Genomic DNA, 24113 nt, shown 5'->3' on the forward strand with positions numbered 1-24113 from the left:
AAGTGAAGTGACGTCTTTGAGATGAAAGCCCCGATTGATATGTTCAAAGAGAAAAAGTGAGGGTTAGTGATGAATGAGATGTCTTGCTAGCTGTGATGCTGACTAAACATGCCGGGGAAAAAAAAAAAGATCAGATGGTGTCGATGACAAGATTGGTGGTGGGGTTGAGAAAGAGGGACTTTTCGCACATTTGGAAAAGTTGGGCAAGATGAGTGGAAATTGTGTGAGATCAAGTAAGATAATAATCATTTCAAAGCCACTTTGAACTAGGGGTTGGTTGTGTACAATATGTGTCAAGATTATTGATTGTTTTTATTTGTTTCAGTTGCAGATGAGAGCCGTTCAGGATCCTTAGTTGAAAACACTGCAGGTGAGGGAACCTCCACCAACTTACATCCGCATATAGTCAGCACACATCTTGGGGCCTTTATTATTTTTTATATAAGTTTAGTGATGAATACAAGCTAGATTTTTACAATTTTTCACATTACGCTGCACTAAATCAACTGTCTTTTGCAGTGGTTATATTCCACCCCCCAAAAACCTATTAAAAATTCAAATGTACAAGAAAATTACACCTACCCGCAATTCCCGCAACAAATCTTTGTAATGTTTTTAAGGAGAAAACTACAATCTTTTCTTTCTAAAGACATACAGTAATTAGTAAAGTACAATCAAAAGAAATTAAACACTTTTTTAAACTTTTTTTTTTTTTTTTTGCTACAATTCAGTCGACATTCAAAATGAAATTCAATTAAAAAAAAGATTGTGATCGGCTTTGAAATCCACAAATAACGATATAACGGATAGCTCTGAATTTCCCTTCCTGTCGAGTGCGTCAACATTTCTGGAAAATACCTTTTCAGTCTTTTTCCACATTCTGCTATGTCCTTGCCTTTAAACACATCATTAGTTTCTATTTAAAGGGTCCATAATCATTAAAAAAAGAAAAAAGAAAAAAAGGCAAGTTTGCATGAAGGAGAAATCATGCGAAGAATGCAACATGTGCTTTATAGACATGAAACACTAGTAAAACAGAAATGACTTTCTTCTAACTGCTGACAAGATGAGAGGAAAAAAAAATAAATTCTTTTTTTAACCCTTTCTGAACATCGGTTTGGACCTGTTTCTTTAATTTGGGAAAGTGGCATAATGTCTTCTTGATGCAATATAGGTATATGGATTGAAGTGGGTTATTGTAAAATAAATTAAACCCTTAACTGTTTGACCGCCAAAAATGTTTAATAACAATTAGTAAAATCACAATCTACATTTTTTTTCCATATATATATATATATATATATATATATATATATATATATATATATATATATATATATATATATATATATATATATATATATATATATATATATATATATATATATATATATATATCAATGGGCATGAAACGTCTAAGTGCAGCACTGCCTGGTCAATGGGTTGTGGAATCAAAACCAGCCACCAACTATGGCCAGCAAATGGCAGCATTGTATCTCTTTTCAATGGTTTGCTGGTGTATGAAATTACAAAGAAACATGACGGAATCAGATTATCAGATGATGAAACGTTTTCAAGGATGACGTGAATGATCAAAGCCTTTGTCACATCAATCCTAATTCACAGAGCGTCACTAAACAACAACAAAAAAAATATATATATATATTCGTGTCAAAGTCACTGTTGTGGAGAAAATGTATCTTCTGAGTTAAAATGCTCGTAATCGCCTGGCAATGTGGGGGATGTTTTTTGATAACGTGTAGCAGTTAAAGTTAATGAAGAGGTAAGATTAAGTAGAAGTAGTAAAACAGAAATTACACTCAGTACATTACAGTCTACATATGTATGTTTTGCTTGCTAGAAAATATTGAACGTATTGCTTATTAATGACTTTCATCCGCATCTCAGCTCGGTTGCGTTTCTATTCCAATTCTTCTCAGAGATTTACCGGGACTTTGGATAAGTATGGATTTAGTAAAAGAGTGAGCAGTGATGGGTGGGCTTTTGGGGGAAAAACATCAGCAGCTTTGACACAGTCATTTATGGGAATGCTGTTTTTTCTTTTACTTCCCGCGACGATTTTTCCCCCTCCACACCCCAAAAAGCAACACACGTTTGATGATCATCCTTTCCATATGGTGTTATGATGATGATGGAAATTCTTCATCATGCGTTGGGAAAATAATCCACTCCACATTATATTGTAATTTAGCCGACTCTGAGACGCAGAGTGACATTAATGGCGGTTCTTATCGCATATGAATTCTCTCACATACACGCAATATTAGATGGTATAGAAATTCAATACAGCAAGGTCAGGAAATGTGTCGACTGATGCGCATCATATTCACGCGCATTACAATGATTCTAACGATTGAGCTAATCGTTTTCCGAGAGCTAAAGCATGAAATCAGCGCTGATATTTTATCGAGCAACACTTTTTCAACTGCAGTTGGTCTCTTCCCTGAAGCCACTTTAAATAGGACAGAAGAGTTTGCTAAGCATATTGCTGACGTGACAAAAAACAAGTGGTTACAGTTATGTTTCCTCTTTTACCACGTTAATAGGAACAGCCCACAGCTTTGTGTGTGTGCGTAATGAGCATATGAATATGTGTAGAAATGTATTCATTTATGCACAAAAGTGGATTTTAAATGTGTGTCAGAATGTTTTAGCAGACAGGAAAATAAAACACTCAGCACAAGTCGAACCGATCCATTTTCTAATGACCTTTTTGCATAGCGACTATTTGAGTAAATACTTTTCAGCTTTCGACTTAACGTTCAGTTTTGAAATGTCTTTTTTTCTTCCCCAATTATTTCTTCCTCCACCCACCACTAATGTCCTCACTCTCGTGCTCTTACTTGCCCTCGCGCAGTCTTCCTCTTGCCAACACCATTCAGGCTTAGAGGCTGACAATCAGGCGGAGGGGCTTAGAACGAACAACGGCTCCCTGAAAATGTGTTTGTACGTGATGCTGAGGGAGACTGCTGCAGCCCCATTGTCTGAATCTCTCCCTCGTGCAACTTTGACTTTGATGACAGTCGCATACTGCCAAGACTCTGCCGAAAAAAAACGTGTCTTCAGAGAGCCATGTCTCGCTATATCCCCGTGCCTCTGCGATTGTTTACTGCTATCTGTCGCCTCTTCTTCTTTTTTTTTTTTTCCAGATTTGTTTTCGTCTTTTTTGTCCATTGTTTCCGTGCCTTGCTGCTCCTTGCCGACTTTGCTCAGGATTCAAGCTAAAAGCCACCTAGTTAGGCTTATATGGATTGACGTATTGATTTGTTAGAGAGAGAGAGAGAACAGTACATCTCTGTGAGTCTCTGCGGGTGTGTACATGTGTATGTCACTGCACATTAGCTCTTCTCAACAGTCCTTAGACACGCAGTACAAATAGCTCAAAGTCTTTGTACTGTTCTGCTTCATGTTATGTGTCTGTTTAGACTGCAAAACCTTTGCTTTGCCCACATATCGTCCTCTTGCAATGTGGCACACGGTTTGGGAGCTCTCTTGGCTTCGGCTTTGTGTAGTAGTGAATGCCCCTTGACCCCTCTCCATCTTCCCCAGTAAGCCAATAAAAGTGAGCAGTAATCAGTAGATGGTCAGCGCTGTCCTTTTTTGCTGCTGCGCCCATTTATCTCTATCAGCTTCTACACGGTTATCAATGACATGTGGGTGTATTGTATACGTTATGATGCTTGAAAGAGAGAGGCAACAAGAGAGGGAGGCCATTTGTTTCTGTCTTGATTTGTCAGTAACTTCCCATAAGATGGATTAATTTATAAACAGCTGTGTTTGTCTAAGGAGTACTGACTTGTCTGGTATGCATTAGATGCAACATTGGTCCTTAATGTGCTTTGTGTGTCCATAAATGTAAATTGTAAAAGGTTCAATGCTAAGCTATAAGCAAATTAGGTTCAAGCTTAAAGTGACATTTCTGTCACTGTCTTGAAGGGATGTTATTACAGTACAAGTGGTTGGAGTTGTCCTGATCTGATCACATGATGCAAAATCGGGGTCACTTGTTTTGATACACTGCTGCTGCTAGACTTATAACCAAATAAAACGTTGTACTGGGTTTATGCTAGCAATGAAATGTTATGAAAACTACAAATGTGTTTTCCAAATACTTGAAAAGTTAACTCATTCAAACCCAAAAACAGTTAAATACGTTTTTTTTTTATTGTCATCCTTCACTCCCAAAAAACATTTATACATGTTTTTTTTTGTTTGTTTGTTTTTTCTTATGCTTGAGCATACAGAAGGCTTTGATACAGCTTCCGACATGAAGAGGCCGCTTAAAGCAATGGTAGTTATTACAAAAAATGGCCAACAGGTAGCAGCAGAGTATAAGAGATCAACAAGGGTCATGTTGCAACAAGCTCTTTTTCCCAGTGTTTTTACAAGGTTTGTGAATAATGAGGAAACTTAGCTATATTCTAATTCTAATTGCTGCAAAACGGAAACAGATACAAATATTAGTGTTGTTCCGATACCGATAATGGTATCGGCAGAGGTGCCAATACTGCATAAAAACAGTGGTATCGGTATCGGTGACTACTCACAAATAACATGCCGATACCATTAATTCCAACGCTAATATAGGATTTTGGATGCAGCATCTTGTGTCTTGCTGGTGCACTACATTCACTGGTATGTGACATGTTCACTGCATGCCGATTTAAGATATCCTATTGGCCCTTGAACGCTCTGAACCAATGGCAGGACAGCTTTTTCATGTTGAGGGAAAAAAATTAAGTATCGGTATGGTATCGGTATCGGCCGATACTGCAAAGCTGGGTATCGGCATCGGTATCGGGAGCCAAAAAAACGGTATCGGAACAACACTAACAAATATACTTTTTTTTTTTCCCCTGATGGAAGAAGAGACGCTAATCATTGTTTTGGTAGGTTCCATGGTTTTATAGCAATAGAACACAATATTCTGTGGGCCTTGCAAAATCAGTCCAAATCCAGTAAACCAGCCGGGAGTGAAGGGGGTTACTTCAGTGAAAATGGCTCGGAGTGAATGAGTTAATCTACAAACATTCTCAAATTATTGAGTATTTTTCCTAATTTACTGTAAGGCGGTGCTTCGGTGCATTTGAATTCAGTTAATGGGATTTCCCGTCAGGGACTAATAATAGAAGTGTTCTGACTCTCAGAAATCACCCAGGGCCAATGAAACATAAACTTCTCATTGCACTGTAATCTGTTCTTTTGTGTGTGTGTGTGTGGGGGGTGGGGTGGGGGGGGGGGTGTAAGATGTAAATTATATGAGATAAGATGTAATGTAAAATCCATGTTGTGGAACTCGAGCTATCAGATTGAGGATCATCTTGATATTAGGGATCATTTCTAAGCATCTAAACAAGCCTGATATCACTTCTTGTACTAACAGTTTGTTCCTCGAGGCATGGATGAGGCAAAGGAGCCATTGACTTTCAAATTTTTACCACTAAGTGGTACAGTCAGACTGGAGTCAAGTGGAGCAAATGCTTAGGCTAGCTCGCCTAATTGATGGTGGCTTTCTTGCATCAAGTGCTGGGAGATTCGGTCTCTCAGTGAACCTCATCATGAGCAAAGGTTTGGTTTTAGTAGAGCTCAGGAGTCGCCTCTAACAAATGGGACAGCAACTTCTACGCTTGGCCCATTAGATTGGAATTTGAAATATGGTGCCTGTGAAAGGTACCATAAGGATATCGGGAGGAAATGTTCCTTCTGTTTGGAGTAAAGCCCAACACTATTTCTTACTTCCATGCTGCAGACTTGCATTATTGTTTGATTTAAATCAAGTCGCCAGTACGACATTTTTGCTGTCCGGCACAGTAATCTATCCTTCCAGCTCAGTGAAGATAACTGAATAGACTTCTAAGATATGAGAATGAAAATGATGTCGTTCATTTTCAAGACGCAATGAACCCCGGTCCCTGTTGAATTGCTTTATTTTTGTCCATTTGCAGGAATCAGTGATACATGACTCGACGCAACAGATACCACTCACAAGTATTTTATTAACCAGCCAAAGGACCACAACCCTTTGAAATGGATCAATCAATAAAATCTGACGTTTGTCCTAAGGAGTTAGTGTTGTGGATTGACCGTGTTTTGGCAGCAACTGGCGGAAAGGGCATTTAAATCAGGCCCAACGAGTTTGTTGTCTCACCGCTGCTACACAGATACAGGAAGAGGGAACAGTTGGGTGGGGACCATTTAGAACTAAAAATAACAAAATAGGTTGAGTATGTTGGAAGTTCCAAACCTCCAACACAGACGAGTGGTAAGTGTCAAGTTAGTGCAGTATGTCTGCGCACACTTTCACTTGTTGATCGGTCACTCTAAGATAGCTATTTGAATGTGGAGATGTTTTGCTTGTAGTATTAGCCTAAATGTAAGCTATATCTCAGTAAGAGACTCCTTATTGTAGTTTGACATTCTTGAAGTGAGGATTGTTGTTAGGTTTGCTGGCTCCGTTGCTGCAGTGTGCTGTTAAGCTGCTCCTTAGTGTAATTTTGACTTTGAAAGTAGCCTATTCCCTCGATGCCAACAAAATAGCTTTGGGATAGCTTGGCAGGCTATCTCGTTGTGTTTTATTTTCAAGACTTAATTTCATTCTTTTTTTTTTTTTTTATTCTCTCCTACTTCCTCTCTTGTTGTCATGCTCGTCTTCTCTGTTTAATTTCTGGTGCTCTTTGTTTCTCTTTCCGTGCTATCGTCTGTTTTCCTGTGCCAGTAGCCTATTCTCACCCTTTCCAACTAATCACTTGTTCTGTCATGTCTCTCTCTCCCTCTCTCTTTCTCACTCTCCCTCCAAAAGCAGCTTAATGCTATCATCTTACATTTGGACCGCAGTAATTACATTCATGACACAAATCCTGCTATGAACAAATACTTTGTGCTGGAGAGCAAGTGTGTTTGAGTGACAACATAACAAACCGCTTTGGGGTTTTGTGTAGGATATCTTAAACTGAAGATATTAAACCTCACAAATTGTTGATCTCCAGTAGAAAAATGAATATTCAACCTGGCTCCTTGTTATTGACTGTATATTCAAGCGACTGATAAATAGGACTGGGTGATATGAGCAAAAATTAAAATGTAGTTTGTTTGTTTTTTTATTCTGGACGATTATGATTTTAATCCATATATATAATAACATATTTCAACTTAAAGGCAGGGCCGTTTTCACTCAGGAAAATGTACTATATAAATACAGGATGTATACTCATGAACTCCTTCTCAATCTACACACCTCTGGGCTTCTGTTAATTTGTGGTGGTGATTTTTTTGCTCTACCCCCAACCCCCGAGCCTGTATTTTGCCATTTTGTGTTTGTTTTGTCAACAGCGGACGTTGCTATGGACAGACAGTTTACCCCTCCAGCCAATCGCGGAGCGGGGAGTGGCGGGGGGCGTGTCACTTACTCGGCAGACGGGGCCGGGCGAATTTGTCGGCTTCATGACGACACTCCCGCCGCAACTTCACAGCACGCACGTTTTTGGGGTTTTTTCCACTCACTCACTCACTCACTCACTCACTCACTCACTCACTCACTCACAGCTTGAGTAAAACAGCTTGAGTGAGTGAGTGAGTGAAAAAAACAAAACCCTGCTTGCGGGAGTGACGTCATGCAGCCGACAATTTTGCACGGCCCCGTCTGCTTAGTGAGTGACAACCAACCCCCCCCAACCCCCACCCACCCCCCGCTCTGCGATTGGCTGGAGGGGTAAACAAATGTCTGTCCACAGAAACGTCCCGCTGTTGACAAAACAAACACAAAATGGCAAAATACAGGCTGGGGGTGTGGGGGTAGAGGAAAAAAAATCACCACCACACATTAACAGAAGCCCAGAGGTGTAGATTGAGAAGGAGTTCATGTGTATACATCCTGTATTTATATAGTGCATTTTCCTGAGTGAAAATGGAAGACCCTTCCTTTATTGGTTGAGAGCATAGGTTCAATTGAGTATTTTCTACAGGCAGCAGCTAATGGTCGTATTATGTTACCGATTAATTTTCTGGCTATTGTCTCCATTAAATTATAATTAGGGTAGGCATCTGGACATAATGTGTAGTGTGTTTATGGATGGGAGCATCACCAGTCACAGCCTCTGTCCATCTCTCCTGCCAGCAGCCAATGTACATTATGCATGCATGCATTCTGCGTTTGTGTGTGTGTGTGTGGTGGCGTGGGTGGGCCAAAATTGATGCTACAGTCACGTAGTCATCAGCCTTCTAATCTCAGGACAAACTGCTCACACATCCAAACTCCGCAAGACCAGTCATGTGTATAGGGAATCATTATCTTAAGTGATTCTGGTTTGGCTATCATGAATCAAAGTGGCATCGTATCGACAATCTCCAGCCATCAGGTGCGTTTGTGTGTGCGTGTGCGCATAATGTTAACCTGTACAAATGTATTTTGAGCTGGCAGCAGGCCGAGTCTTGCTCACCAATTTCCATTTTTTTCCCCTTTCCTCTCTGTCACCATGTTCCGGAGAATAAACTTGATTTGCTACCTCCCTGGATGTTATTCATTTTATCCATTTTGTCCGATGTAACGTGTAAACTACGGCTAAGCTCGGGAATCACAATATGAGCCGTTTAATTATAGAAATTTCTTAAGTGGTGAAAATCCACACTCCCGCCCAGTCACTGAAAAAACAACACCCTTGAATGCAACTGTTTTCTGTCTTTTTTTTTTCCCTTCATCTGAACGTGTTAAAACTTTGCAAACCACTCAGTGACACGTTTCACATCACCTTTGCATCCTCCAGATGGTCCAACTTTACACATACAATCTCTTTGGCTTTGGATATTTCTTTGCAATCGACTAGACTTCTGTTGTGTTCATCATTCCTTCTGCTGCTCCCTTCCCTCCCTCAGTAATATCTCTCAATGCCGTCATGATGGATAGCGAACCCGTTCGACTCCAGCAAACACATCCATCACAAACTCAACAATGCCACAGTAAACTCAATCACAGTTTTGGTTTCGTGGCACAATTGCTCGCGAAAGGCCATCCATGCCATAGTCCTCCTGACTCCTGGCCAACTTCTTCTGTATTTTTGTCCGCCATCATAATCTTTGTGCTCCGCTGCTCTCCTTCAGCTCCGCAAAGCCCTGCTGGACTTGGCCCGACGCTGGGCTTGAAAAAGTCCTGTTCACTGGAGAGTTTGCAGACTGCTATGTCTGAAGTTAATAGAAAGAATGAACTCCTACTTTTCCATCGCCCTCGTCCAAATATGGCCAGAGGAAGAGGCTGCAACGAGAGCTTCAGGGCAGCTATCGACAAGTCCTATGATGGGCCACCTGAAGACGATGATGGTAAGTGTCATTTTTCAGTTGACAGCAGTATGTTGAAACCAACTAATCATATTTGTGTTAAAATATTACAATGTTGACTACTTCAGAACCGTTGGGATTAGTTATACTGTTCTTGCAGCATCGTATTCTCGCGATTAGCATGTGTCCGTTACACTTCAGTTCTGTATGGAGGCGGTACTACTACTTACATTTTTGGAATAAATGCGAAGTGGTCATAATAAAATTAAAGCAAGGTGAATCAACATTTTAGAGAAACACAACATTGGTGTTACTGGACTGTTTACCCTTACATAGGAGGAAAACGTTAAAATAGTTATAATGTATGGCATCTTTGAGTAAACATTGATTGTATCTCGAGGCTGGGTCGAGTGTCCTCCTTTTTTTGAAAGTGAAAATATGGTCACTCTACATTATATTTAACCTTATATTTAACCCACGTTTAACTCATTTGCACCCAATGACGTATACATACGTTCTGTTTTAAATATCACCAGTGTTCCAAAGACGTATTTATACTTTTTTTTTTTTTTTTTTTTTTGTTATTTTTTTATGCTAGAGCATACAGAAGGCTTTGATGACGATTGAAGCGATGGTAGTTATTACAAAAACGGCCAGCAGGTGGCAGCAGAGTATAAGAGATCAACCAGGGCCATGTTGCAACAAGCTTTTTTTCCCCACAGTTTTAAACAGATTTGTGAATAATGATGAAATTGAGCTATATTATAATGCTAATTGCTGCAAAACAGTAACAGATAGAAATATACTTTTTTTTTTTGTTTCAAAACAGCAGGGAGCGAAGGGGGGTTTGTTTCAGTGAAAATGGCTGGGAGTGAAAGCGTTAATTGTTCCCATACAGTATGTCCTCACTGCTGCTCTTTTTTTCACCCTCTTTGACCTAGTGATCAATGCATTCTTACTACTTTCAACCATTTGCAGTGTTTGCCCCCTTCACTTTTTTTTGCTGACCTCGAAAAACACAGGATTTTACCAGAATGCCACAATGCTGTCAACACAAACTGGGTATGAAGCAATGCCGCAGATTGCCCTTCAGCATATGATTCAATATTTAGTCGGGCTTTAGCTTTAAATATTTATTCAGGGGGTAAACGCTATCTGCTTGGTTTGTTTCACTGTGAGGTGTGGCTCAATTCCCAGTAGTGTTATTAGCAGCAAACTCTTATCAGTCACCACCAGAGTAATGAGATGGCCTGTTTCAGATCACTACACTACACACAGGATGGGCCTAATAGGGCATGTCAACACTGCACACACGCACTGGCCCTGTCTGTCACCATGGTTCTAATTGTTCAAAACTTTTGGAAGCTGCTGTTAATTGACAGAGAACAGTCTTTGAAAGTGCCCTCACAATGAATTTCTGTAAAAATGTTTGCTTAGGTATAGTAAATACTGTATCGGTGACAGATGAGTGGACATGCAAATACTAATTTCGAGCTGTGATTCCAACCTCAAACCTAAGAACGGTGATGTCCACTGAACTATCGCGCTGCCCTCTAAAGCTATGCAGCTACTTCAACATTTGTTTGGGTCAATGAAGTTTAATTGATTTTAAAGAAGGCTTAAGTGCTGCAAGCTTGATATTAACTCGTTAGAAACACACCAGTGCCTTTTAGTTCCCTGATTTCACACCATCCAATTCTCATTCTATTTCTCGTCTTCGTTCTAGATGCGTCAGAGCAGAGTTCAGGACGGGAAACGCCAGCGAGTAGCTCTTCGCGACAAGGGTTCGGGGAACCGGTGGAGGAGAAACCAAAAGCGGACAAGAAAAAGAAAGTGAAAACCAAGAAGAAGGATAAGAACAAAGGCAAAGGAAAAGACAAAGAGAAGAAAAAAGCAGAGGAGTCTGAGGAGAGTGAAAAGAAGTCGAAGAAAATAGGCTTTGGCCTGCTGAGGTGAGTTTTTTTCCCTAATATTTGATAATGGTTCGAGAGTGATACTTTCTCACATATTTCAGCAGGTTTAAAATAGCAGTCTGAAACTTAATGGTGGGGTCTCTAAAGGCGGGGTCTTCCGGGTTTTTTTTTTTTTCTCACTCATTCACACAAGCTTACTTGTGTGAGTGAGTGAGTGAGTGAGTGAGTGAGTGAAAAAAATCGGAAGACCTCAGTCACACAAGCTTACTTGTGTGAGTGTGTGAGTGAGTGAGTGAGTGAGTGAGTGAGTGAGTGAAAAAAAATCAGAAGACCTCAGTCACACAAGCTTGCTTGAGTGAGTGAGTGAGTGAGGGGAAAAAAAAAATCTGTGCATGCTGTCAAGTTGCCGTGGGAGTGACATCATGCAGCTAACAAATCCGCCCGGCCCCCGGTTTGGCGACAGTGAGTGACACGCCCCCCCGCCACCCCCCGCTCTGCGATTGGCTGGAGGGGTAAACAACTGTCTGTCCACAGAAACATCCCGCTGTTGACAAAACAAACACAAAATGCTAAAATACAGGCTGTGGGCGTGGGGGTTTAGGAAAAAATCACCACCGCACATTAACAGTAGCCCAGATGTGTAGATTGAGAATGTGTTCATGGGTATACATCCTGTATTTATATAGTGCATTTTCCTGAGTGAAAACGGAAAACCCCGCCTTTAAATAAACTGATTCATGCCACTGCTAAGACACAATAGAGTACATTAAATAAATACATAAAAACAAACCTTGAACTTGCTGTACTACTACCAAGATGCTATGAAATTTAGTTGTGCCACAAAATGGTTTAATGACATCAAGGTCGGTCACAGCAAACATGAGCTGATTTTTTTTTTGTGAATCCACCTGAGCAAATCTGAGCAATTTTTTACCAACCGCCTTTAGAATGTGCAGTTAGAAGTGCAAACTTCTTCGAGCAACCACTTTGAAAAAGTAGTTTGGATTTCATACAATGTCAGCCAAGGGTAGCACATTGGGGTACTTGCTAGCACATTTGCCTCGCAGGTCTGAGATTTGTATGTTTGAATCTCTTGTGTGGTGTGACATGATCTCCCAGTACTTTGCCTTCTACCCTCATTAAAAAAAACAACAACAACAACAACAACATACATTTAGGTTAACTATAGACTCTAAATTACAGTATGTGAGTGTGAATTGTTTTTCTGTATCTGCCCTGCGATTGGCTGGTGACCAGTCTAGGGTGTACCCAGTCCAAAGTAACCTGGGATAGGCTCGGTGATGCTAATGAGGATAAGCACTATAGAAAATGGATGGATGCAAGCCTCACTTGCATGTTTTTTCCCCCCAATTTTGCACATTCAGGCCCTAATAGGTCAACACCATCCTTCATCTGTCACGTCACAACATCTATTTAACATGGCCGAATCAGTGAATAATATCAGACAACGCAGTATGGAATTCAGTATGTATAACCTCTTTTCCAGTCAATGCAAATAAACAAGCCCAGTATGTGATCACCCCATCCACTCGTATTGCACACGTCAACACACCAAGCACTTACCCCCGTGAAGCGCGATCTATCACGTGTTCACGAGCACACAAAGACCACTCTAAGAGCGGTGCCCCAATTTCTTTAAGAGGTGCTTAAAATTATCGGTTGAAGCTATTTGCTGTGATTAACTCAAATACTATACAAATTTTTCAGTGTGAGAGGGAGAGTACAGTAGGCACATAGACGGTGTGAATGGGCTGACTGTTTCTATGAACAATGTGTACTTTCTGCTTTGATTATAATTAAACCTGATACCAGCTCTTTTCTTTTTAATGCATGCATAAATGTTATTGAACTGGGATTTCACATGACCATTACATTGATACATATCTGTAGAAAAGCATGTGCTTGTAATTTGAGCTCGGAAACACTTTTGTGGAGTATAATTCTAAAAAAAAAAAAAAGTCAAGCATAGTTTTATCCCACTGGTTCTGCCTCACGTTACTTATATTGAAATATTTGGTAACTAATATGCTGGAACAGCACTAATTAAATAGGGAAAGTCCTTGATTTATCATTTTTTGTATTTATTTATTTTTTGGAAATTCCCTACAAGATGGTACCAGTGGTGTCAAAATACTGTAATTAAATGATCCATCCTGGTCTCATTTTTTTATTTGACAAAAATATGGCATTTGAACAGGGCGGGTGTGGTGACTTTTTACATGCACCTTATGTAAATACAGTACATCATAAGTTGAGTGACTCACCACGGTAGCATTTTCTTTTAGCAGCTGTTTACAGCTCCATCTTCGTGCGCGATATATTACATAAGACAGCAGTGCTTTATACATATCTGAATGATGAATGAATTTGATTTTATTTTGGTATTTTTCTTCTTCCAATGGTGCTGCTGCCGACGTTATGCTGTAGCTGTTGACTTTGAAATTGTGCTCATTTGCTGTTTTTGTGCCTGGTTGGGTTACAAAAGCTGAAAGTAATGGTGATGTTGGTTTATATGTTGTTATCCTCATCTAATGGATAACTAGCCTGAGCTTCACCTATTTATTTATTTTATATCAAGGCAAGGCAAGTTTATTTGTATAGCACATTTCATACACAAGCCAACTCAATGTGCTTTACACAAGGAAAGACAACACATAAGCATCAAGAAACAGTAGTTAACTCATTCACTCCCAGCACATTTTCATAGTTTTACTGGATTTTGACTTGATTTTGCAAGGCCCATAGCATATTGTGTCCTATTGTTTTAAAACATGGAACCTACCAAAAGAAAGATTAAAGTCTCTTCTTTCATCAGGAAAAAAAAGTGTGCTTCTAGCTGTTTCCATTTTGCATCAATTAGCATTAGAATATGGCTGTTTCCTCATTATTCACACATCTGTTTAGTGAGGAAAAGACCTTTTTCGTCTCTTATACTCTGCTGCCATCTGCTAGCCGTTTTTGTAATAACTACCATTCCTTCAAGCATTCTCTTCAGTACAGAGGTTGCATCAAAGCCAAAACCTATAATTACATCTTTGTGAGCATGGTAATATTTAAAATAGAACGTATTTATACGTTTTTGGGAGTAGATGAGTTAACATTCAGAGGAAGAAAAATAAATGAAATATGAAATATCAGGAACGAAATTCTGTATTCCCTGTGTTTAAACGTAATTTTTAGACCTTTATATTAAATGTTACTGTTGATTTTAATGGTAATTTTAATTTGAACATCAGCCTTCATTTTCTTTTCTTATAAGCATTTTTTTTTTTTTTTTTTTTCAGTCCTGTAGCACGGTAATCTTTATATAATTCAAAATGTGCCTGGCCTTCTTTTCCCTCAAGCCTCAGCTCCCTATCTACATTTGATTGCATGTAATGGTGAGAGACTAAGAGGGCAAATTGGCGCTGCTTAGAGTTCCATCTCGGCCGAGATCTGCTCCACTCACGTCGGGATAAATGTATACCTTAATGCTCTGAAGGCAGTGGTATAGTCACATGTACACCTAATGTGTCTGTTTTTTTTGGTGTGATTATATTAATAATGTTCAGTGATCACACTTTTTGCTTTTACCTACAATTTACCTTTTCATTTGTCCATGCACCATCTGAAAAGAACAGAAAAAAACAGAGAGCACTTTTTCTTTCTTGATGGACTTTGCAAAGTATCACCAAATAAAACCCACATTACCAGAAAGCCTTCAGTGCAATTCCATTTTAATTCACATTAACTCATTAAAATGAAAGTGGACAGCTGGCTCTGTCAACTAGACTGCTGCCATCTGCCAATCAGATATGCCAGTCACTTGTGCGCGCGCGCGCGTGTCCTCGTGTGCGTGTGCGAGAGATTGTGTATGAGTGCAACATTTTAGAAAAGGAGACATGCGAACCAAGAATGGTAAAAATACACTTGAAGTAAATATGCAGGCCAGAGATCATGAATATTCACTTTGTGATTGGTCACAGTGTCAGATGGTCGTCACGTCGTTGGCTCACGGCCGCCGTGAATCATCGGTGCGCGTATGCGGTGTGCGTACCCCGCTAATGTTCCGCAGCTGTGCGTGCAGTTCTTTCTCTCTCTCCTTCCTCGCGCTCTTCTCTCGCCAGCTGGTCCAAATGTGACACCTCTGGTCGACTTAAAATGTTCCATCGATGAAGATATTATCAACAGTGGGGCCCGTTAAGACTGGATAGCTCCATTGTGGGGTTACGGAGCACTACATACAGTACAGTTTAGTGGTTCAGGTTTGGTGAGACTGCATAGAAAATATATACTTGTGAGATCCGATTGATCAGGAACAGATTTGTTTGTCAAATACAAAATGAGGGAGGATAATTACTAGGGATGTAACGATAGCCAAACATCACGATATGAAATTATCACGATATGAAGGTCATGATACGATAATTATCACGATATTGTTGGGAGGTTGGCGATACAAAAAAAAAAGGTCACAATATTGTCAAAAATGAGCTCATACTAAAAAAAAATAAAAATAAAAAAAAAACACCACAATATTGTGCTTTTGTACAATACAGCAATGAAAAATTATATATATATAAAAAATACTTGCTAATGCAAGCCCACATATTGACTCGTTTCACAAGCAAAGTACGTTCCCCTTCATCTGACCATTAATGTGGATTTTAAACATCGAAGGGTCAAAACATGCCTTATGAAAATTAAATTGCACTAAAAAAATAGCCACCAGAGGGTGCTAGAATTGCACAAATGGAAATCAACTTGACTTTTTGAACAGATGTGCTGCTTATAATATTTGATTGATTTGATTTGATTTATTTTTTGAACATATAAACAAGTGAACAGCAGAAAAACAGAAATTAAAAGAAAAGAAAACCCCAATAAAATCATCAATCAATTAGTTTCCGTGTTCAAAAGGGAGTAGGAAGAAGTTAAAAACTTATCTAGTCCTACCCCTTTTACTTTATATATTTAAACTTATTTCATTATTAATACAATACTAATATACTATTTTTTAAAGTAAAATATATCAACCTGTTTATATATAGAAGTGCACTTAGACATGCGTGCATTTGCCAATAACATATATACATGAACTTCCTAGACATATACCATAATACTTATCTGAATCATATACACATACTCACATATACTATTTTCATACTCTGGTCTGACAGTAATTTATTTTTAACTTTACTTTTAAAAAAAAATTTTAAACTCCAGAACTGAGTCACATTTTTTCAGATCAACTCCCAAATTATTCCACAAATTTACACCTTTGCTTGATATTTGTTCTTGTTTTAGGTTTTTTGTAGACACTTGTACCCCTTATGTCATAAGGACTGTGTCTAATTTCAAATTTCATATTGTGACGACGATGATTGTGGCAGTTTTAATACCGCAATATCACGATATTGCCGTTATCGTTAAATCCCTAATAATTACTTGTCTTTGTTGTTTAGTTAGGCCATGTTTCTACTAGTAGTAAATACAGAGGTACTGTTTTGATGGCTTAAAAGATACCATATTAGAACCAAAGCAGTTAGGGAGTTATTAAATTTCTGAAATGTGGAAGCTTTTGTTTTGTGTAGGAGCTGCCTCTCAATTTATTATGCAAAAACTACACTGTCGTCTGACCAGACTCGGCTTTTGTTTCATAATTAGAGAGAACATGCTCGAAATGGGTGGATGGACACCCCAGCTGCCAATCAAACAGTGTGACAGGAAGTCATTGGCGTGTCACTGACTGGTGTCATGCCTGCCAATCAGCTGTGTGTGCGCGCAAATGTGCGCGTGTTTGCGAGCTGCATTCGTTTGTCACGGTCGCACAATGCCAATCAGCGATTTCCTCAAGGGTCGGCATGCTGTGATGGCAGAGGGAGGGGAGATAGAAGAACGGCGGAATAAAAGTAACACGGACTTATTTTCTACTCGTGTCTACCTTCACATATTGGCTATTAACTCATTCAGCCATTTTCACTGAAGCAACCCCCTTCACTCCCGGCCGTTTGACTGATTTTGCAAAGCCCACAGGATTTTGTGTTCTACTGCTATAAAAACATGGAACCATGGAACATAGAAAGATTAAAGTCTCTTCTTTCGTCAGAAAAAAAGTGTATTTCTATTTGTTTCCGTTTTGCAGCACAGTTTCATCATTATTCACAAATCTATTTAGAATTTTGAGTAATTGAGATTTTTTTTCAACATGGCCCTGGTTGATCTCTTATACTCTGCTGCCACCTGCTGGCTGTTTTTGTAATAACTGCCATTTCATCAAGCATTCTCTTCAGTTCAGAGGCTGCATCAAAGCCTTCTGTATGATCTAGCATAAAAAAATGGGAAAAAAATCAGCATGGTAATATTTAAAATAGAACGTATTTCTACGTTTTTGGGAGCGAATGAGTTAATTGATGTGATAATAAAGTTGTTAAACTCTCTAATGTCATGTATCGTATATAAAGCTAACAACAATCGCTGCTTCACCTTCAGGATTTTCTCTTCCAAACCATATTAAATTGAGACGATCGAAATAGTTTTTTGTTATGATTTAGTAGTGTCTCCTCAAAGTTGCTTGGTGTAAAGTGAAGATTACAACTCTGTTATTTATGATTAGGAATGGGTTTAACACTGTTTAATCAATACTGTGTGCTCACGTTTCTAGCCTTCAGTAAGCTGAGATCCCATGTCTGCGAGGTCGACAAAAATCCATCAAGGTTTTGAAAATTCCCAAGTCTTACTGGTTCGTAATCCCCATCTGTACTCCAAGGGAATTTTTGGGTAGAGGGATTGCTATATTTCCAGCAACCACAGCATCAGACGCATATTATTAATGCACGCTCATGTAAATTAAGAAAATGTTCCTGCTCGTGGCAAAGTAGGTAAACCTAAAATAAAGTAGAAATTATGAGCAGGCGCTCTTTGCGGCTATATGCTGTGATGCCATTTACAGTAAATTCCTCAAGACATTTGGAATTATTACAGTTTTAATACACCGTAATGTGGTTCAATTATAGAAACACCTTGGAGGGAGCTGTTTTGGAACTGAGTGATGGGCTAATCCTTTTCAGTACATTTGGTGCTTCTATCAATGCGAAATTGAAAACATGTATAATGCACATACTGGCACTTTATTGCTTATGAACAAATCAACCAAGAAAATAAGTCAATAGCTACCGCAGCAAATGCGTTTTTTCTTCTGGTCACACCCAGCAAACGACTCTTTTCCCCCCACGAGCAACCTTCTCTTTCGCAGATGGTAGCCTTAATAACATGTGTACATAATTGAGATTAAATCATCCTCACATGCAAATGAGTGGCGGTAAAGAATGTAGTGCGAGGTCATGAATATTCACAAGTCATCCTTCTGTTCCCACTAATGACAGAGCAGGAGCTTTTTGCCTTCATCCAACTGGCTGCCAGTCAGTCCTTGCTGGTGCTGTTTTGTCATATTCCCTGTGAACAATAGTCTTCGTGGCGTTAATGCATACAGTGTGTACACTGCAGTCACACCTTGGAAACGTACCTTCCTTTTGAAGACAAATTTAGGTACTCATAAAAGTAAAAAAAAAAAAAAAAATCGGTGACAGGGACTCTCCCCACTTTGCTTTCTAGCCGCTGGAACAGTACATATGCAATTATAAATATATTTATAAATAAATATATTTACTGTCTCCTTGAATTAATAAATTTCTGTCAACAATGTAATTTCAGGATTTGTAACCAAGGTTTTTATTTATTTATTTATTTATTTATTTATTTATTTATTTATTTATTTATTTATTTATTTATTTTCCATGAAACTTGTACAATATGTACAGATGCACTGCTGGTGACTTTCTACTCTTACATAAAAGGAAATGTAAATTTAAAAAAAAAAAATGCTAAGTTTTCATTTTTGCCGACCCTGGGAAAACTCTGCACCTTCTGTTTTTGTTTGAAATTAATTAAAAGTAAAAATTTATTGCTTCAGATATTTTGAAATTTTGGAATACTTTATTTTGTGTAGAAAACAATTGTTTTTATTTAACTTTAGAAAACATTCTACTGCCCCTGGGAGATCCTGGAACTTGTTAGATTTTAAAATAAGATGTCTATTGACTAAGATTAATAATAATAATAATAATAATAATAATAATAATAATAATAAAAACTCCCAGTATTTTACTAACCCTAAAAGTTGTTCAATAAAATTCAATTAAAAAAAAAAAAGCTGGAGTTTGTATTTTCTCCAAATTTTTATGTTAGTATGTTCCCTTTATAGTGAAAATGAATATCGGCTATCGGCGTCCTTGACTACTAATAATCGGTATCGGTATAGGCCCCGGGAAGAAAAAAAAAAAAAAAAAAAAACCTTTTCGGTCTATCTCTAATGCTAACTACGTTGAGCAAAAAAAAAAGAAAAAAAAAGTGGTCGAACAAATATGTGCAATATGAATTCAGATGTATACCAGAACACATGGTGTTCCACAGGGTTCAATTCTGGAGCCTCTGCTGTTTTCATTGTATCTGCTGCCGTTGGGTTCCGTCTTATGAAAACAGCAGTAGTTGTTTGAAAGTGTTCTCGAGCTGAGTTGAGTCATGGGAGTCAGCGTCCCAACTGCATGATTTTGCGATGCCAAGTTGAGCAATTCTTTTCCAGCACAACTACCAATCAAGCAAAACTTAAAGAACGCTTCCTTAAGATGCATGAAGATGGGCAATACAAGAACACTTTCTGAATTAAAGGTGTAGAGCGCTAGATTCAATGGAAAGGCGACTCTCACTGTTCATTTTGTTCACCAATAAACCCTAAACCTGTTTTTTGAATTTTGGTCACATTTATTTTTCAATAAAAAAGGGTTCGGTGAATGCCCATAGCAAACTGGCGGAGTAGTAACTCCAACAAGGTACAAGGTTAAGAATCACTGGTCTAAACTCTTACCTGACGTTATGAATTTATCCACTGTTCATTTCTTTCCTCCTTAATATTGTGTCCATTTCTGTGACCTGCTCAGATTTGGAAAGAAAAAAGAAGACAAGAAGGAGGCCAAAGCAGCTTTGCAGCGTCAAAAGTCAGACCCTCTGAATGACCTGGACTTTAATAGGATGAAAGAAGAGCGTGAGAGGTGGGAATAGTTTTTCCCCCCCCCCCCTTTGTTTTCTCTTTAATGCAAGAAACGGGACAAAAAAGCCTTCTGCTTTAAACACTATAATTAGTCATTACTACTAATCTTGCATTGAATCCGAAAAGTCCTAATTTTTACACAGTTTTTCCAAACATGCTTGTATAAAATATGGACTGTTGTGCCTACTATTTTTTTTCATTTTCTTTATGCTCTATTGTTTCCAATCTTCCAAATGTTTTAAACTAAAGCTGTTTTTTTTTTTTTTTCCATTTGTCAGAATGGAGGCAGGACATCGTGAACTGCTTGAGCAGCGCTCCAAAGACCAACAAGTTGCAGGCGGCAGATCCATCTATGAAAGCGTTGAGGATGATGACGCAGATCCCAATTATGCCCGAATACAATCCTTTAAGGATCGTGATATGATTTCACCACCGCAGCCCCTGCTTCGGTCCTCGCCACATAACGCAGTCCAGCATAGTCATGTCAGGACACCTTCTCCCCAAGGCCCATCAACCGTTTCTGGGCAAGCCAATCGGAGTTATGACCCAGGAGCCGTAGCTGAAGACCAGTTTGATAGGCTTTATGCAAAGGTCAACAAGCCTAAGGGAGGTGCGACTGCCTCGGCTCCTGTGTCGGCAACTTCCAGTGACAGGTAAGGGGGAAAAAAAAAAAAAAATCAAGCTGTACTATTTAGGCCTTTAAGATCTTATCTTTGAGGTGGTTTCTGACTGCACACCTATATTAGGGATGTAACAATATCCAAACATCACGATATAATATCACGATATGAACGTCACGATACGATAATTATCACGATATTGTGTGGGGGTTGGCGATATTTAAAAAAGATCACAATATTGTAAGAAAAAAAAAAAAGCTCATACTAGAAAAAGCACAATATTGTAATGGGATTTTTATTAGGTTTTAGGTGAATTAATGAGTATAAATTTACACGTATTTACACACACGTACACATGCACGCACGCGCGTATATATATATATATATCCTTCTGATGGAGGGAATCTCAGATGAACGCAGCTCTGCGGGGGGGCATTGTCATCTTGAAGGATGAAGTTTGGTCCCAGACTGTGGAGATATACTGTAGGATTGCCACTGGATGTACAATCTCATCTCCATATCTTTCTCCCTCTGTGCATTGAAATTGCTTTCAACGATGACAAGCCTCGTTTTTCAAGTCGTGGAAATGTCATCCAACACCAGTAAACTCCAGTCAGGCACCTGTTTGTCAGCACTTGGGGGGTACTGGAAACTCATAAGAATCAGTAGCAACAGCGGACTATGCTTATGCTGTGGATATAAAAAGTCTACACACCCCTGTTGAAATGCCTTTTTTTTTCTCTTTTTACACCAACCTGTACAATTCATTCATCCATCCATTTTCTTGACCGCTTATTCCTCACAAGGGTCTCAGGGGTGCTGGAGCCCATCCCAGCTGGCTTCGGACAATAGGCGGGGTACACCCTGAACTGGTCACCAGCCAATCGCAGGGCACACAGAGACAAACACTCATCCACGCTCACAATCGCACCTAGGGACAATTCGGATCGCCCAATTAACCTGCCATGCATGTCTTTGGAATGTGGGAGGAGACCGGAGTACCCGGAGAAGACCCACACGTGCACGTGGAGAACATGCAAACTCCACCCAGGAAGGCCAAAGTCTGGACTGGAACCTGGAAGCAAGACGGGGGGCTAAAGTGTGAGAATGAATTCAACAAGCAATGTGTGTTGGTTTTGAGATGGATTTGAATTGGAGGGCGCATTGTTTATTTATTTTTTTTAAACCCACAGACAGACGTTTCTGTCTTGTCCACATGTACAGTCAGGTGGAGCTATGTCAAACACCGTCAATTTTCTGAAGTGACTGCAAAGCCTTAGTTTAGTGCTCCCTGCAGTCTTGAGTGGCTGCCCCTCCTACCACCACCACCAAAGCATCCCAAGTGCACTCAGGTTACCATAACAACAACAACAACCTCTGGCCCTTGACCAATTAGAATGCAATCACTCGTGGAGAGAACGGAGTGGAGTGAGCTTGAGAGACGCCGTTATTATTGCACATGAGCAGGACGGATCAATAGCAAATTATTGTCAAGAGCTATAAGGCACAATAAAAAAATGAAATAAAAACTATCTGAAGCTCGAGCAATGTGTCAGTTTGGATGCTCACCATCCGACATTGACAACTTGTAGCTTGACCTTCATTAATTATTAATTATTGATGATTGATTCAATAACTATTGATTGAATAAATGTTCCACCTATTACATAGTCATAGTTTAACATTTTCCACAGGTAATTTAACTATTTGAAATTGGATGGATGAATTTAGCGAAAAAGGGGGAGTGACAGCTCAAGGAAATGTTTCTGCAAATTCTCATTATCCAACATATGAAAAATCCTAATTGATTTATTGGCGTACGAAAATATGCATCACACATTATGACTCGAATGAGAAAACTAATTCGCGTTTGTTCACAACGGCGAAACCGCTACTTAATTCGAGTCACCTCCCATTTGTGCACTCGAGTTGATTTTGTCTGCCATTTTGAAATTTAGTCTGTTTTAGTCCAATTTCAATCACGCTTGTTAGTTTTTATCAGTTAGTTAACCTCATCCCATTTTTATTTAGTCCATTTTTAGTCGACTATAAATCTTGCATTTTAGTTGTTATTTTAGTCCAAGAAACCAAAATTTTGTTCGTCTAGTTTTAGTCAACAAAAACTGCCAACGTTTTAGTCAGGACAATCATTTTACCCCTGTATATATATTTTTTTATCAGCAGATTTATTGAAATTTTTCGAATCTAAAACTATTTCACATAAAATTGTCTCATCTTTTTGATGAAAAACAACTTGACACACAATTACAGTGGCTACTATGGCTCCATGCTATGAGCTAGTAAGTTAGCCAGCATTAGTTAGCAGTCGCATTATTATTATTGGAACATTATGCCGTTAGATTAATGTTAAGTTCTAACTATAATTTACTTTCACTGTGAATCCACCTCCTGTCTGTCCCATGTATTTGTACTGTGTGTACTGTGTACCTTCAATGAATGCCATACGGTATTTTTAAACTTTTTCCATATATAAGGCGCCACAGTAGAGGCTGGGGTTACGTTATGCATCCATTAGATGGTGCTGCGCTAAAGGGAACGTCAACGAAACAGTCAGATAGGTCAGTCAAACTTTATTAATAGATTACAAACCAGCTTAAGGGCTTTAGTTGGATCTTCTGCGCATGCGCGTCACTCATCGTGCAGGGTCACCGATAGCGTCTTGACACTCGCAACTATGGTAAGATACCATATACCATGATATGTCATGAAGATACCATGGTACAACCTAAAGACATAAAAATACTGCAGACTAAATGTAAATTATAACAATGAAGACTCACTAGGAATGTAATGGGGTCAAAAGTAAAACGTTCATCTTTAAAACCTGCAGAATTAAAATAGTTTCTTTATAATGCATCAATAATGTAAGATTTTATTTTATTTTTTTAATGATATATCGTGGTTTTACGAACGCGCACTATCACGCAGGCACATAAAAGTATTTTGTTCTAGTGGGGTTGCTGTAGTTAGTGATCCAAGATGGCGGGATCTTCTGCTCATGCGAGTCACCGATCGTGCAGGGTCATCGATAGCGTTTTTACAGCGAGACCTGTTGTGGCTCAATATTGATCCATATATAAGGCGTGCCGGATTATAAGGTGCATGGTCAGCTTTTGAAAAAATTGAAGGCTCTTAGGTGCGCCTTATAGTGCTGAAAATACGGTA

At 39.0% G+C, this 24113-nt stretch overlaps 1 protein-coding gene across 4 annotated transcripts in view; it reads left to right on the forward strand.

The window, feature by feature from the left end:
• Nucleotides 1-24113, forward strand: part of LOC144030672 (partitioning defective 3 homolog B-like) — a 181146-nt gene that overhangs the window by 103974 nt on the left and 53059 nt on the right. For 3 of the 4 annotated variants that reach the window (XM_077537156.1, XM_077537155.1, XM_077537158.1), the window contains 5 exons: nucleotides 326-370; nucleotides 9115-9330; nucleotides 11015-11240; nucleotides 20198-20308; nucleotides 20586-20960. In XM_077537156.1, the coding sequence (XP_077393282.1) occupies nucleotides 326-370; nucleotides 9115-9330; nucleotides 11015-11240; nucleotides 20198-20308; nucleotides 20586-20960 (973 nt within the window). The remainder of the gene's footprint in view (nucleotides 1-325; nucleotides 371-9114; nucleotides 9331-11014; nucleotides 11241-20197; nucleotides 20309-20585; nucleotides 20961-24113) is intronic. The other variant, XM_077537157.1, reaches the window with a different exon arrangement.

Source organism: Festucalex cinctus, chromosome 11 (assembly GCF_051991245.1).
Source record: "Festucalex cinctus isolate MCC-2025b chromosome 11, RoL_Fcin_1.0, whole genome shotgun sequence".
NCBI lineage: Eukaryota > Metazoa > Chordata > Actinopteri > Syngnathiformes > Syngnathidae > Festucalex > Festucalex cinctus.